Raw genomic sequence first — 15000 nt, forward strand, 5'->3', positions numbered from 1 at the left:
TTCTTTTTTTTTTTTGTTCTTTTCTTTCTTTCTTTCTCGTCAAAATTTGTCGTCTTAATAAATCTTTTTCAACGATAAATTCGATCTTGCTAGTTTTTTTCTTTGTACTTTGGTTATTCACGTGTAAAAGGAAAAAAAGAAAAAAAAAAAATGCCAGAAAAGAAAGAATGAAACAAAAAAAAAAGAAAAAAGAAGCAAAAAAAAAAAAAAAAAAAGAAAAAATAAATTCTAGTAAAACGAACATAATTCTTGTTCGTAAAGGATTTGAGAGACTGACAGAAGTGAATATCATCGTGAATATTTTGCTCATATTTCGAGTCCTATCGGCAGGCGTTAAGCTCAAATATCCTCGGGAGCAAATACGATGCGGAAATCAAATATCTGGTGCTATCGAGTATGCTAACGTGCCACATAAGTCGATCCTAGTCGTTTAAAAACTTCATCCTCGATGCTTTTTCCCTTCATCCTCAAATTTATCGATTCTCTCACTTCAACAGCTTACGCTTAAATCTATTCCACGCTTCGAGATATCATCCCTTACTATCTTGAATTTTTCAATTTCACATTTTTCTTTTTCTTTTTTCTTTTTTTTCTTCTTTTTTTTCTTTTTTTTTTTTTTTCTTACCATACACTCATAATCCATATGATTAATAATATCTACAAAATATTATGAGCTTATAAATTTGCAAAACAATTTTCATCGAAATTATTATATGAGATTATTATATGTATAGAGAGAGAGAAAAAAACAAAAAAAAAAAACGAAAAAGAAAAAAAAAATGATTAATAATATCTACAGTATTATGAAGTTATAAATTTGGAAACAAATTTTCATCGAAATTATTATGATATTATATATATAAAAGAGATATTTTAATAATTAAAAAAATATCGATGTTATATGGCGATATTGAGGATAAAAAAAAAAAAAAAAGAAAATAAAGAAAAAAGAAAGAAAAAAATTGATTGAAATAAATAAATAATAATTAACCGGTTAAAAATAAAACTTAACCTGTTTGAGTTAATACCGGTATATAGATAATAATATAAACAGATTTATAACAATTTATCTATCCACAAATGAATTCCATAAAAAGCATATGGTTTTTCATTAAGGAAAATGGAAAATACAATTTCATCAATTACGTGATCGACGTTTAACTAATCAATTTGTTCGCTATTTATTGACATAGATGAGAGATTTAATGTAGCACTTTCTCTCTCTTTCTCTCTCTCTCTCTCTCTCTGTTTTTCTCTGACGTCCCCAGACTTTCGTTTTCTCAACCCCCACATAAAAAAATAATTCAAAGACGTCAGACCAAATGTAAACTCCGACGATGACCAATTGATGTTATTTACCATATCGTAAAATAACAAGTCCTATGAACATTTTCGAGTCAATAAGTATTTAATCTTTTTTGACGATTTATGACTTAAAGGGTAACATCGTTCGTGTAACATAATGGAAAATTGAGGGGATCATTTATTTGAAAATGTCATTGGAAATTGGTCCACCATATGATTGCAGTATGTCATCGTATACGTACATATCAGAACCACCATCATCGATAGCCATTTTGCCGATATTATTTGTCATGGCTAATGGTATCCAATGGTATATTACGTACATATGTATGTATGCATGCATGTATGTACATATGTATGTATGCATGCATGTATGTATGTCTGTATGTATGTATGTATGTATGTATGTATGTAGGTATTAAATGTACGTATTTTTTTAAAGTAAAATAAAAAAAGAAAAAGAAAAAGAAAAAGAAAAAGAAAAAGAAAGAAAATACGTATATTACGATATCACAGATATCATAATAATTCTTTATATAATTAATAGTAACATATAATTAAAAATATATAATACAAAATTTATTTAAACAATACATATAATTTTGTATAAGTTTGACGTTCGTATCTCTCTCGATGTATAATTATATAAATAGAAACAAAAAAAAAAAAGAACAAGTAAATGATTAAATAAACAAAAAAAAAAAAGAAAGAAAAAGAAAGAAAAAGAAAAAAAGAAAGAAAGAAAGAAAGAAAGAGATATTATTAGAAAAATATATCGACAACAGTATAGTACTCGATAAAAAATCTTGAATAATAAATATATACCATAGTATTCGTTAATAATTGGACGAAAAATATGTGTATAAATTTTAGAAAATAATTCAAATCATTTATAACATATTTCGAAATAATCTGTACTATATTCATAGAGAGTTAACTTATTCGATTTTGTTCAAAGTTGTTAACGTGATAATAAATATCATCGTGTCTGTCTCCCTTACGTTTCCTTTTTCTCATCATTCTCTCTCTCTCTCTCTCTCTCTCTCTTTAAGATTCTGTTTCATCTCGCTATTTATAATCATGGCTCAGGCAGTGCACAGTCAAAAGCCATGATATTAATTACAAGTGTCACGATTTATCGTTAACAACGGGCATGGCCACGGCCCTCCGGTCTACTCGGAACGGATGATGTTCATCGTTTGTCATGACGTGCTTCGACTTCTTCGACTTTCTTGAGACTCTCGAAGTAGAAATGGAAAAGATAAAGAAGTGACTTTGGAAAAAAAAAATGTATATGTGTGTATACAGGAAAGAGAGAGAGAGAGAGATAAAGAAATAGAGAGAGAGAGAGAGAGAGAGAGAGAGAGAGAAAGAAGGGGGTGAGGAACGTAACTACAGTGCACATTATGGTGAAGTTATCGAAGGGGAAACAATAACTGAGAGAGAGAGAGAGAGAGAGAGAGCTGTGGTTGTGAACAAAAGGATAAAAAAGGGGTGTAACGAATAGAAACGCCAATATCGCAAAGTGCTCTCGATAATTTCCCGACGTTGAAGGAGGAAAGGAAGAAAAAAAGTTACGGGAGTATCCGTTTTTTTTTTCTTTTTTTATTTTCTTTTTTTTTTTTCTTCTTTTTTTTTTCTAAGTATGTCAGTCGTACGCGTTTCTATATAATATATTTAAAGGGAAAATTTAAAAAAAAAAAAAAAAAATGAAAATGAGAAGAGAAAAGAAAAGAAATGACAAAATATATAAATAAATAAATATATATATATATATATATATATATATATATGTGTGTGTGTGTGTGTGTACGTGTGTCTATTTTCTATGAGAGAACATAAAAATATTTCATTTGTTAATATTACAATTATTTATAAAATTATTATATTTCATAATATTTAGGACCTAAGAACGATTCTCCTTATTTCTTTTCTTTTCTTTTTTTTTTTTTCGTTGTTTTTTTCATTCGGTTTTTAACACACGAAATTACATTCTTTTTTTTATTATCATCGAAGATAAAAAAAAAAAAAAAAAAAAAAAAAGAAAAAAAAATTGCCAAAGAAAAAACAAGATAAGTTTGATCAAACAACTTGAAGTCTACGGCTGACGATGTTGTATCTTCTTTAGTAAAATATATGAGTCAAATTTTTCTCGCATCTAAATAAACAAATATAGAACAACACACGTCGAGGGCGCATAAACGTGTCGTTCTAATTCTCTCATCTATACGATCTAAGAAAAGTCACGAATTCTTTCGAGCGTTTCTAATATTCCAAACGATACCGAACATACGTAAATCTTCGAAATTCGAATGATCTTTATACTCTCTCTTAGAAATAAATAAATAAATAAATAAATAAATAAATAAATAAATAAATAAATGAAAAGAAGAAAACGAAAAAAAAAAAAGAAAAAAAATACATGATACATTTTTATCCTAACAATTTCCAATTCAGTTCCCTTACGGCAACAAAAAGAAACGATTTTGTTCGAATTCGAAACCTTTTGAATAGCCAATCACGATTGTCCCAAGAGGATATCAAGAAAGAAGAGAGAAAGGAAGATGTTAAACGGATAAAGAAAGGAACGAAAACGTGATCGGTCTGTTTTCCTTTATATCGATTTTGAAAATTCTAAGAGAAGAAAGGGTAAAAAAAGAAACGGAAAAAGAAAAAGAAAAAAAAAAGAAAGAAGAAAAAAAAAACAGAAAAAGGAAAAGAAATATCGAATTTGAGTTATAGGAAAAATTCGAAAGAAAAAGAAGAAAAAAAAAAATAATAATAATAAAAAAAAAATATATATATATATATATATTAAATTGAAAAATTGATTTATTTACAATGTAAATTAGATGAATATATATATATATATATATATATATATATATATAATTTTATTTAAAATATACTATAAACGAAAGAAATTGTTTAGATCGTGTTATCTTTTTCAAAATTATTCAAAATAATATTCTATCGTTTGTAATCTTTTTCCTCGAGAATATAAGAGAAAGAGAGAGAGAGAGAGAGAAAGAGAAAGAGAAAGTAAACGAAATTTCGTGCCAAGCTCGTTTCTTCCCGACTATAAACGATAGCGCTCGAGGGCGAAGAAGGAAAAGTGTAAGAGTCGTGCTAGTGATGGTGGTAGTGGTAGATGGTGGTAATGGTGAAGGGGGAGAGGGGAGGGTGGTAGGAGGGTTAGAGGAAGCAAATACGGAATGTGACGGGGGATAAAAATGCGGCTCAATCAGCGTTTATATGAAAAACATCGGGCCATTCTGAGGATGGTGGCTAAGTTGGAAGAAACTACGGGGTGGTAGGGCGAAAGGGGTGGGGAGGGGAGGAAGGGAAAGAGAGAAAACGGAGCTTTCTCTGATAAATAGCACGAACTTTGCGTCTCTCTCAGCGTCGCTGATATTTCTCAAGTGTCTCACTTTTGACTTGAAAGAGAGAGAGAGAGAGAGAGAGAGAGAGAGAGAGAGAAGGTTTCTGCTTCACCATCTTTTTACCTTCATTTTGAATGAACCAAGGGATGCTTTCAACGCTTTAAAAGGTCGGAAGAGAGAAAGAGAGAGAAAGAGAGAGAATGGAATAGAAAATTTCTTACGTGATTTCGTTTTTTTTTTTTTTTTTTTTTTTTTGATTCTCCTAATATAAGAAATTTTTTAGTTCACGATTCATTTTTCACGAAGTCTAAATTCTCATTTATCTATCGTAACTTTATCAATGTTTATTCGCTTACGAGGAAGTACGAGTGTTCGAGTAAAAAATTTATACCAAAAAAAAAAAAAAAAAAGAAAAAAAAAAAAACAAAGGAAAAAAGAAAAGAAAGAAAAAAAAATTAATCATTTAATTAATTAATAATTACGTCAGAATGATTCTCGATTACGATTTTTCTATTATATTATTTACTTTTTCTCCTTTTTTTTTAATCCCATATATTAAATTAATTTATAATTGAATATATATATATATATATATATATATATATATATTTATATTAATTTAATTCGTAACATTATTAGGATAATTTTACATTTCGTTAATGTATTTATATATGTACTATGCAGAAATCTCTCTTGGATATTTTCTCTTATTATTTTCTCTCTTTCTCTCTCTCTCTCTTTCTCTTTTTCTCTTTCTTTCTTTTTTCTTTTTCTAAATTTCAATTTTCAAGAAAAGTGCCGGTTGAGATTGCTGCACGTTGGCCCTCGAGAAAAGCCGAGGCACTCGTCGGAATTGGTTTGTAAATGCTGGATTCCCGTGACTTTTGAAGATCATGTACCGACGCTATAATATCCTCTGGTAATTTCAAGCGCCCTCATTAGGGCGTCTCCTTGGAAAAGCGCACCCTAATGATAACGAGAGGGTAATCAACGTTTTTCCATTTGAAAGATATTTTTTTCCCCTCCTCTCCTCCATTCCTCCTTCTATATCCACGCCCCCTCCATCTCCATATCCATCCCCTCTCTATCTCTCACCTTCTTTCGCCATTAAACCCCCCTTGTCGTCCTTTTCTCTTGCAACGTTTCTCGTCATGCGAATATTAATGATCGTTATATGTAATTTGTAGAGAGAAAAAGGAAGAAAAGATAAAGAAAGAAAGGAAGAAAGGAAGAAAGGAAGAAACGAAAGAAATATTTTTTATCCTCGGAATAAGTTCTTAGAAATGATCGTACTTAAATTTGAAAAAAAAAAAAATATATATATATATATATATATTTTTTTTTCTTTCCTTTTCTTACATTTACGTGTGTTTGATATGTTATGTAAAGGACGAAAAAAAATAAGAAGAAAAGAATAGAAAAGGAAAAAGGCTAGCAAAAGAAAAAGAATGTATATCCCTTTTAGAAAATACCATCAGACGAGGGGCGGGGGGAGGATGGGGGGGGTGTAGGTGGTACCATTATGAAAGTTAACGTAATATGAAAATGTCGTTAGGCGAATATTTTATCGAGAACGAAAAAGCACTGATGAGCTTTCAGTTTACTTCGTTCTATATGTTGCACGATCGTTTATATTATTTTTCTTTTTTTTTTTTTCTTTCTTTCTTTTTCCTTCCCCCGAATCCCCTCTTTTGTATTCAATGGATGAAAAAAAAAAAAAAAATAATAATAATGATGATGATGATGATGATGATGATAATAATAAAAATAAGTACTAAAAAATAGAACACCAACGCTTTCCTCCATTGTCCAACCAACTGAAATGGGAAGAAACGAAGCACGAATAAAACGATATAATAATAATAAAATAATAATAATATTAAAAATAAATGATTTAAAATATTAATTTCACATTCTATTTCATATAATAAAAATGCAATAATACGATCAATCGATTTCACTGATTGCTAATATATTGATCGTATGTGTGTCACTTATAAAATTCTATAAAATTCGGAAATTGACTAAATGTTTTTAAAATTTACGTAAGGGTTGTGATACTTTTTTTCTTTTTTTCTTTTTTTTTTTTTTTTTTTTTTTGAAATTCGATCTAAATTTAGTTAGTACCTATCCAGCAGGAAGAAAAAGAAAGAAATAGTATGTATGTGTGTGTGTGTGTGTGTGTGTGTGTGTATGTGTGAGTGTGAGTAAGAGAAAGAGAGAGAAAGAGTAAAGAACGTAAGAGATAAAATTAAACTATCGATTCAAAAAAAAAAAAAAAAAAAAAAAACAAAAAGATAAAAAAATAAAAAAATTGCTTGGCTTTAACGGCTTTGTCGGATTGCAGATTTTTTTTAGAGATTAAAGATTTTTTTTTTTTTTTATTTTTCTTCTTCTCTTTCTATTTTCTTCTTTCAGAAAATTACGGGATAAACTTTCAAAAAGGCAATTAAGTAATATTACGTACTAAATCATTATTTAATTCCCCTTTACGTTTTTGACGTTCGTCCCGTCAGAAAAAGTCAAGAAGTCTTAGGTTAAAGAAAGAACAAGAAACAAGAAAAAAAAAAAAGAAAAAAAAAAGAAAGAAAGAGAGAGAGAAAAAAAGGAAAAAAAAAAAAAAACACAAGAAGAAGAAATTATAAAATAATTAATATCACCTTATTAATTATTCGCGCGCACTTTCTGTTCCGTATAATTACAATTAGAAAATAAACGTTCTTTCTTTTCTTTTTTTTTCTTTTTTTTTTTTTTTTTTTTTCATCTTCGTTCTCTTAACTCTTATATTAATTCGTTCAAAATGTATTTATCGTTAATATCCATTTATTCTATATAAAGGTAATCTAGATTACGTTTAAAATTTTACAGAATTTCTAAATTGTTTTGTGACAGGAATAATTTGAAATGATTTAGACACACACAAACACACAAACACACACACACACACAAACACACACTTACATACATTCTCTCTCCCTCTCTCTCTTTCTATCTGATTTAACCGAGAAACGTATTAGAATTGAGTACAAGCTTAGAATAGTTAACACGACGTCATCAAATTTATCGCAAATAGTTTAACTGCAAAGCATGAGTTAGTAAGTACCTATGTAATATCTCAGTTGGAATTTCAATAATTAAGTGAAACTCGAGAGAATCGAAGGGCATAATAATATCTCTCATTATTACACCTTCCCCCTTTTCATCCACCCCCTCATATTTCTCTCTCTCTCTCTCACTCTCTCTCTCCTTCTCTTGGAGAATCAGTTGCCGAGGTCTATTGGCCTTGATGAGAGAAACGTTTTCGACTCCGTCACACTTCCTACGAGAGGAAACCTGTTTAGAATATCAATCGGTTCGTTCAACAATAGTCTAACATGTATTTAGGCTAACTAACGATTCAGCTCTCATTCATAGAATCTCATTTAATTTCGATATGTGCACGTGAGCAGGGAGCAGAGAGAGAGAGAGAGAGAGAGAGGGGGAAAGGAATCATATAGATCAGATGTTGCGCATAATGATCGACACGATTAATCTTTTTTCATTTTTCATTTATTTATTTATTTATTTATTTATTTGTTTTTTTGAATATTAAAAACGAACAAAAATTATTCCCTTCTAAGATCGTAAATTTACGTATTTAAAGGATTATTATTGTAAAGCGGGTTGGGGGGTGGGAGGGGGTGGGTGGAGAAAAACAAAATAAAAAAAAAAAAAAAGAAAAAGAAAAGAGCAAAGAGGAAACAAAAACAACAATGACATAGTCGAGATTTTCAGGTGAAAAAAGAAAAAAAGAAAAAAAAAAAAAAAGAAGAAGAAAAAGAAGAAAGAAAAGCGAAACGAAATGAAAAGAAAAGAAAAATAAAACCTAACGCGAATGAATAGTAATCGTCAATAGGATTTCGAGATCGACCTCGACAAGGTCGCAAAACGATTGAACGTGTGTGCTCGATCGATGGACGGTAAAGAATGTTGCGTGTCCTCCCCTCCTCCCACTCTCTCCTCCTCCTCCTCCTCCTCTTCTTCTTCTTCTTCTTCAATTCTCTGATGTTTGGCCATTGGCCAAGGACAAGCTTGCTTTAGGTTGCTCAACTTCGAAAGAGTAAAGCCAACGAGATAGACAGGGTCTATTTAGTTTTGTATACATTATTTCTCAACTTCAACTAATAAATAAGGTTGAACGTATGTAACGTACGTAAGTATATATTCTCTCTCTCTCTCTCTCTCTCTCTCTCTCTCTCTCTCTCTCTCTTTCTCTCTTTATCTTTCTCTTTCTTTCTCTTTCTTTCTCTACATAGAATGACGATTACGTGACAATGACTACCTACGTGATCACGATTATGTTCGATTACGCGAATTAAATTAATGTTTAATTCGATTCACGTAGATATATACGCGAAAGGACAAGACGTATTGCTCCTTCTTATTCTTTTACAACGATCGATCGGACTATATAAACGAACTCGATTTCGACTTTAACCATCAATCGATCCTCAACTCTACACGAGCTTTCGAAGTTATCAATCAACCAGAACTATTATTTTCACACTGACAATCAACATGAAGTGCTTCGCCGTAAGTATTTTCCTTTTTTTTTTTTTTTTCTTTTCTTTTTTTCTATTCGTCGATCGAAATTAAAGATAAACAACGAGATCGTCACGAACTATCCATTTGTTTCCTTTTTATCTTTCGTCTCTTTTCTTTTCTTTCACCTTTTTTTTTCTTTCTTTCTTCCTTTCTCTCTTTTTTCTTTTCTTTTCTTTTCTTTTATTATTATTATTTCGAATTCGACTCTTTCGTTTCTTTCAAGTCAAATTTCTTTTATTATATATATATATATATATATATATATATATATATATATATATATATATATTGTAAAAAAAGAAAAAAAAATATATATATATATCTTCGAATTCAATTATTCAAAATTTGTCATAATTATTCGATTCATATGTAATAAATTTAAGATTATATTATTAATTGTTTTTCTTATGAATTCATGAATAATCGAGCGTTGTGAAACGACGCTTAATAAATATATAATCGAGAAGAAAATCGTGATTAGAAAGAGAAGAAGGAAAAGTGGAACTATAAATGAAACATAAAAAAAATATATATATATATATATATAATTTCCATAAATATAATTTTTTTTTTTGTTAATTATTATTTAGGCTATCGTTCTGCTAGCCATGATCGCAACAATGGCCTTAGCCGATACGAAACCTGCCGATGCGGAGTCGATCGAGCCATCTAATGCAGCGAACCCAATAGAAACTGAAAGTGCAAGGAACAAACGAGGATTATTGGTTGGCGCTGCGTACACTGCACCGATTGCATATACTGCTCCAGTGACGTATACATCAGCAGCGTATGCCTATCCCTACGCATACAGACCTGCATATACTGCCTACCCCTATTATGCAGCTGCTGCATACAGCGCACCCTACATCGTGGCCTAGATAATGACGACATACGACGAGCTTTTACCTGACACCAGAACTGAATACAGTCGTTAACGTTCTGCTACTCTTAAAGGTCTTTTCTTTTTTTTCTTTGTTTTCTTGTTTATTCGTTTTTCTTTCTTTCTTTATCTTTTTTCTTTTTAATTGTTCTTTTTCCATCCTCTTTCATATATAAAGCAAAATAAATTCGTACACTCGCCATGTCAAAGAAAATCTATTCGGAATCTATGTATATATACTCACACATATAAGAACATATATATTATATATATATATATGTGTGTATCTGTGTGTGTGTGTGTATATATATATATATATAAAAAGAAAAAAAAAATCGCACGTACGATACAAGAGCTTTTTTTACTTTCTCTCTTTCTTTTTTATAAGCTCTTTTTCCTTTGTTCGTATATTTTTTTGTTTTCGACTTCTTTTTTTTTTCTCTCTCGAATTTTTCTCTTTTATTTCACACGAAACGGAGGATATAATACAACGTGGAAATAGTTTTAGAGATAATAGATAATAGCTAGAGAAATTTGTTTGTTTGTTTTGTTAGTTTATTTTTTTTCCTTTTTTGTTTTTTTTTGTTCTTTTTTTTTTTTTTTTTTTCCTTGACGATACGCTGACAATATCCTCCTTTCGTTATGATACTTTCTCAATTAAACTATATAAATATATAAATTGTTCGATGTATTTTATTTTTGAGAATAAGAAAAGAATACTTAAGATGTATGTAAAATGTCTGTAAAAGATCTTTAATATCTATGTAAACAATGTTTAATCAATGCTAATAAATATCATATTATATGCATATTAACAAATACAACAACAACAATGTTCTTTTTCTTTCCTTCGTTTCTTACGATATTAAGAGAAATTTTTATTTTTTATTTTTTATTTTATATATATATATATATATGTACACCCTAGGAAACTGATTGTATTTCTATTATCTTTCTTAGTTAAAAATAATATTTAAATTTACATCTTTTCGTTTTCCATTCCGAACGAAAATAATAAAACAATTATTGAAATAAATTTGCAAATATTCGTTTTGTTCATGCATACCGGTGTTCAGGTATGCCGTTCAGGATCCTCACGTGTAAATTTCATTCAAAATGAAAAATCCCGATCGATCGATCGATCGATCGATCGATCGTAAACTGCATTCCGCGCGTTTATCGGAAAATGTACGAGAAAAATTGCATTCCACGTTCTACGAAGAGAAATTCAAGCTTTTTCTGACATTATTCTTTCTTCGTTCGAAATAAATCGAAAATATTTCACGAACGTCGTCGACAAGTTCCATTGACAAAAAAAGAGAAAGCTTTTATTTTCAAAATTAAACCAATATGAACAAAGGTTCCTCTTTAAAAATGTATTGAAATAGTAATAGTATTGACACATACACATATATATATATATACATACACATACACATATATTGTTGTATATACGTATTCATCGGTCTTCTAACTTTATTTCTTTTTTTTTTTTTTATCTTTTCTTATTTCGATTTTTTTTCTCTTCCTCTTCTTCTTTTTTTTTTTCTTTTTTTTTTGTGACAATAAATTCCCCTTTTATAAAGTGCACAAAATACAACGGATCGTGCCAATATTTTTTTTTTTATAGTCAATATATACGACTTAGCCGGAATGTTTTATATCGAGATTTTCCTTGCGATCAAAAAAAAAAAAAAAAAAACTAAAGAAACATGCGAGAGAGAGAGAGAGAGAGAGAGAGAGAGAGAGAGAGAGAGGAAAAAAATAAAAATTTACATGCAATAGGTAGGTAACATTTGGAAAGGAGGTAAAGCACAGAGCGATTCGAAACAGACCGAGTGTGGTAAAAACTTTTAATTGCCCGTTTTAATTGCTGCCACCTGAATGTTCCGCATGGTAATTAAACCGCGTTAAAATACCTCCAATGTCAAGTTTTAATTATACAATATTTCAATATTATTTTGCGTAGGTTATCGAATTTACAAGAAATAAATAAATAAAATAAATAAATAAATTAATTAATTAATAAATAAACATACAAATTAACAAAATGAGTCAGTTGTTACTTTCATCGATGTTCTCTCTCTCTCTCTCTCTCTCTCTCTCTCTCTCACTCTCTCTCTCTTTCTCTCTCGAATATTTCTGTTAATACAAAGTTTAATTTAAGAGAGAGAGAGAAAGAGAGAGAGAGAGAGAGAGAGAGAGAAAGAAAAAGAAATTTCAAAGGAAACAACAAAATTCACGAGAACGATTTTATAAATAATTTTTTTAATCAATAATTTCTTTTTAATCAAATAATTTCGAAAGGAAAGAAAAGACAGGCGAACGATTTTAAAAAGTATTTCGATAGTTGCTGACGAGAAAGAAATGGAAAGGTTTAGATTTCCTTTCATCTTCTTTGCATATTCTTCTTTTTTTTTTTTTGTATTTATTTATTTATTTATTTATTTTTTTTTTTTTTTTGATAGAAGGAAAATAAGATTCTCACCGTCGTCGTCATCGTCGTCGTCGTTGTCGTCGTCGTTGGGAGTAAATTTTCCTCCTTCTTTTTTTTCTCTCTCTCTCTCTCTCTCTCTCTCTCTCTCTCTTTTTTCACCGATGATTGTCATTATCTTTCGTACGGTTTATTTTCGAGGACAGGCTAAACCGCAGACAATCGATGAGGTAAAACGAACGGGCGACGCTTACCGAATGGGCGCGCGTAATCTTAGGATTTGAAGCCGCAAACGCTTGCGGTTACCGAACCGAAACGAGCCGTGAATACAAATGGGTTTTAGAGTCCCAAACGCGTTGAGAGCATCGTGTTTACGAACTACTCTGCTTTATAGTTCCTTCGAAACTTTGATAAGCGAAACTGATAAACGTCTCCTAGTTGTTAATCTTCCAATCATTCTTTTTTATCGTTATTTATATATATATATTATATATATATATATATATATATATATATATATATATATAAATAATTTATTACGCACAATATTATATATATTAGAAAGAGAAAGAGGGAGAGGGAGGGAGGGAGGGAGGAAGAGAGAGGGAGATAGTGAAATAAAAAGAAAAAAAAAAAATAAATAAAGAGAGGGTGAAATTGAACGATATATTTGTGTAGTGGGAGTAAAAAAAGAAAAAAAAGAAAAAAAAAAGAGGGAAGGAAAGAAAACAAAAGAAAAAAATAAAATAAAAGTAAAGAAAAAGCTTGAAGTCTTGCGACACACAGGTTGCATACTAACAACGATACCTCACACACGTCAAAGAGAGAAGACATAGTTCGATCATGCTGATTCTATGCTCGTTGGTATGGCTAATGGGGAAACCACAGGGGTATGCATAAGTCATATGCCTCGCTTGTATTCCATGGGATTTTTGCATTCCCTTTTCTTTTCTTTTCTTTTCTCTCTCTCTCTCTCTCTCTCTCTCTCTCTCTCTCTCTCTCTCTCTCACCCTCTCTTTCTTTCGACGCAACGTGTATCATACTAACGATCAAGGGCGTGTACTAGGATTTAAACGATCATTCATGAATATAATCATCGATTATTATTTATTCGAGATATTTATTCTACGAATGAAATAATACTTTCGTTAAAAATCTATAATCGATTTTATCCTGAAACGTTAAATTATTTCAATTTAAATTTATATTATCAATTATTTCATATGTTTATATAAACCAGAGCTCGATTATTTGATTAAAATAAAATTAAATATTCATTCTTACGTCGATGTATTAATAATATATTAATGTTCATTCTTTCATCGATCAGACTGTATTTCGTTATTTAAAAAAAAGAAAAAAACAAAAAAAAAAGGTAAAAAGAAAGAAAGAGGGTTCTCGCCATTTTGTCGATTAGAAATCAAAAGGATAAATGATAATGAAAGATATAATTAGACAGTTAAGGACGACGTAATAAATATCACGTACATATGTGTACATAACATTCGTTCGACGAAACAACCATAAACATTTTAACGAAGAACAGAGAATGACAATGGCGTTAACAGGATAAAATAACATATATATATATATATATATGTATATATATGTATATATATGTATATATTACACATACACATGCATATACAGATTTGACACACATACAAAAGGCAATCTCTAGTGCTGTTATTATCTCCTCTTGGAACGAGCTTTACATTGCTCGTCGTATTTTCGTTGCCGTTACCAAACTATAACTATTTCACGGTTCGAGTTGCAAGAACAGTCGGTCGGTCTCCTCATAAACGATTATACTCGGCTCAAGAAACTAGCTCTACGCGATATCGTAAGAATACATGAGCCGTAACGAGTAGACATGTCGGAAATATTGTCAGTATATTTATTAGTATCTATGTATGTATATATATATATATATATATTTATTTATATACGTATATATATTTTCTTGGATCATATTAGAAATATATTTTCAACCATTGATAATTAAGATTAAACACTTTGATTTCATATTTTTCTTTCTTTTTTTTTTTTCCTCAATTATTTATATTTATTTATATCTACTATCAACGTATATACGTAGGTATACCGTCATCGCCGTAATATAATTAAATATACGACTATAATCTTCATGATCAATCGTTAATTATACGCGATAGAATGTAATAATGAGATGTAATTGTTATTTTATTGTAAAAATTTTATTATTTAAAAAGAAAAGGAAAAAAATGGCGGGAGGGAGGGATAGGGGGTAAGAATGAAAGAAAGAAGGAAAAAAAGAAGAGAGAGAGATTCTACGTGACCATAATTTTATACTAAATATAATAATAATAATAATAATAATAATAATAATAATAATAATAATAATAATAATAATAATAATAATAATAATAATAATA

At 29.7% G+C, this 15000-nt stretch overlaps 2 protein-coding genes across 8 annotated transcripts in view; one reads left to right on the plus strand and one right to left on the minus strand.

The window, feature by feature from the left end:
- Positions 1–15000, minus strand: part of LOC124429643 (stress-activated protein kinase JNK) — a 183454-nt gene that overhangs the window by 81879 nt on the left and 86575 nt on the right. The window lies entirely within an intron of this gene.
- LOC124429647 lies at positions 9110–10982 on the plus strand. The gene is made up of 2 exons (XM_046975206.1): positions 9110–9260; positions 9863–10982. The coding sequence occupies exons 1-2, from the start codon at positions 9246–9248 to the stop codon at positions 10148–10150; spliced, it is 303 nt and encodes a 100-aa protein (XP_046831162.1). The 5' UTR covers positions 9110–9245; the 3' UTR covers positions 10151–10982.

Source organism: Vespa crabro, chromosome 15 (genome assembly GCF_910589235.1).
Source record: "Vespa crabro chromosome 15, iyVesCrab1.2, whole genome shotgun sequence".
In the NCBI taxonomy this organism is placed as follows: domain Eukaryota; kingdom Metazoa; phylum Arthropoda; class Insecta; order Hymenoptera; family Vespidae; genus Vespa; species Vespa crabro.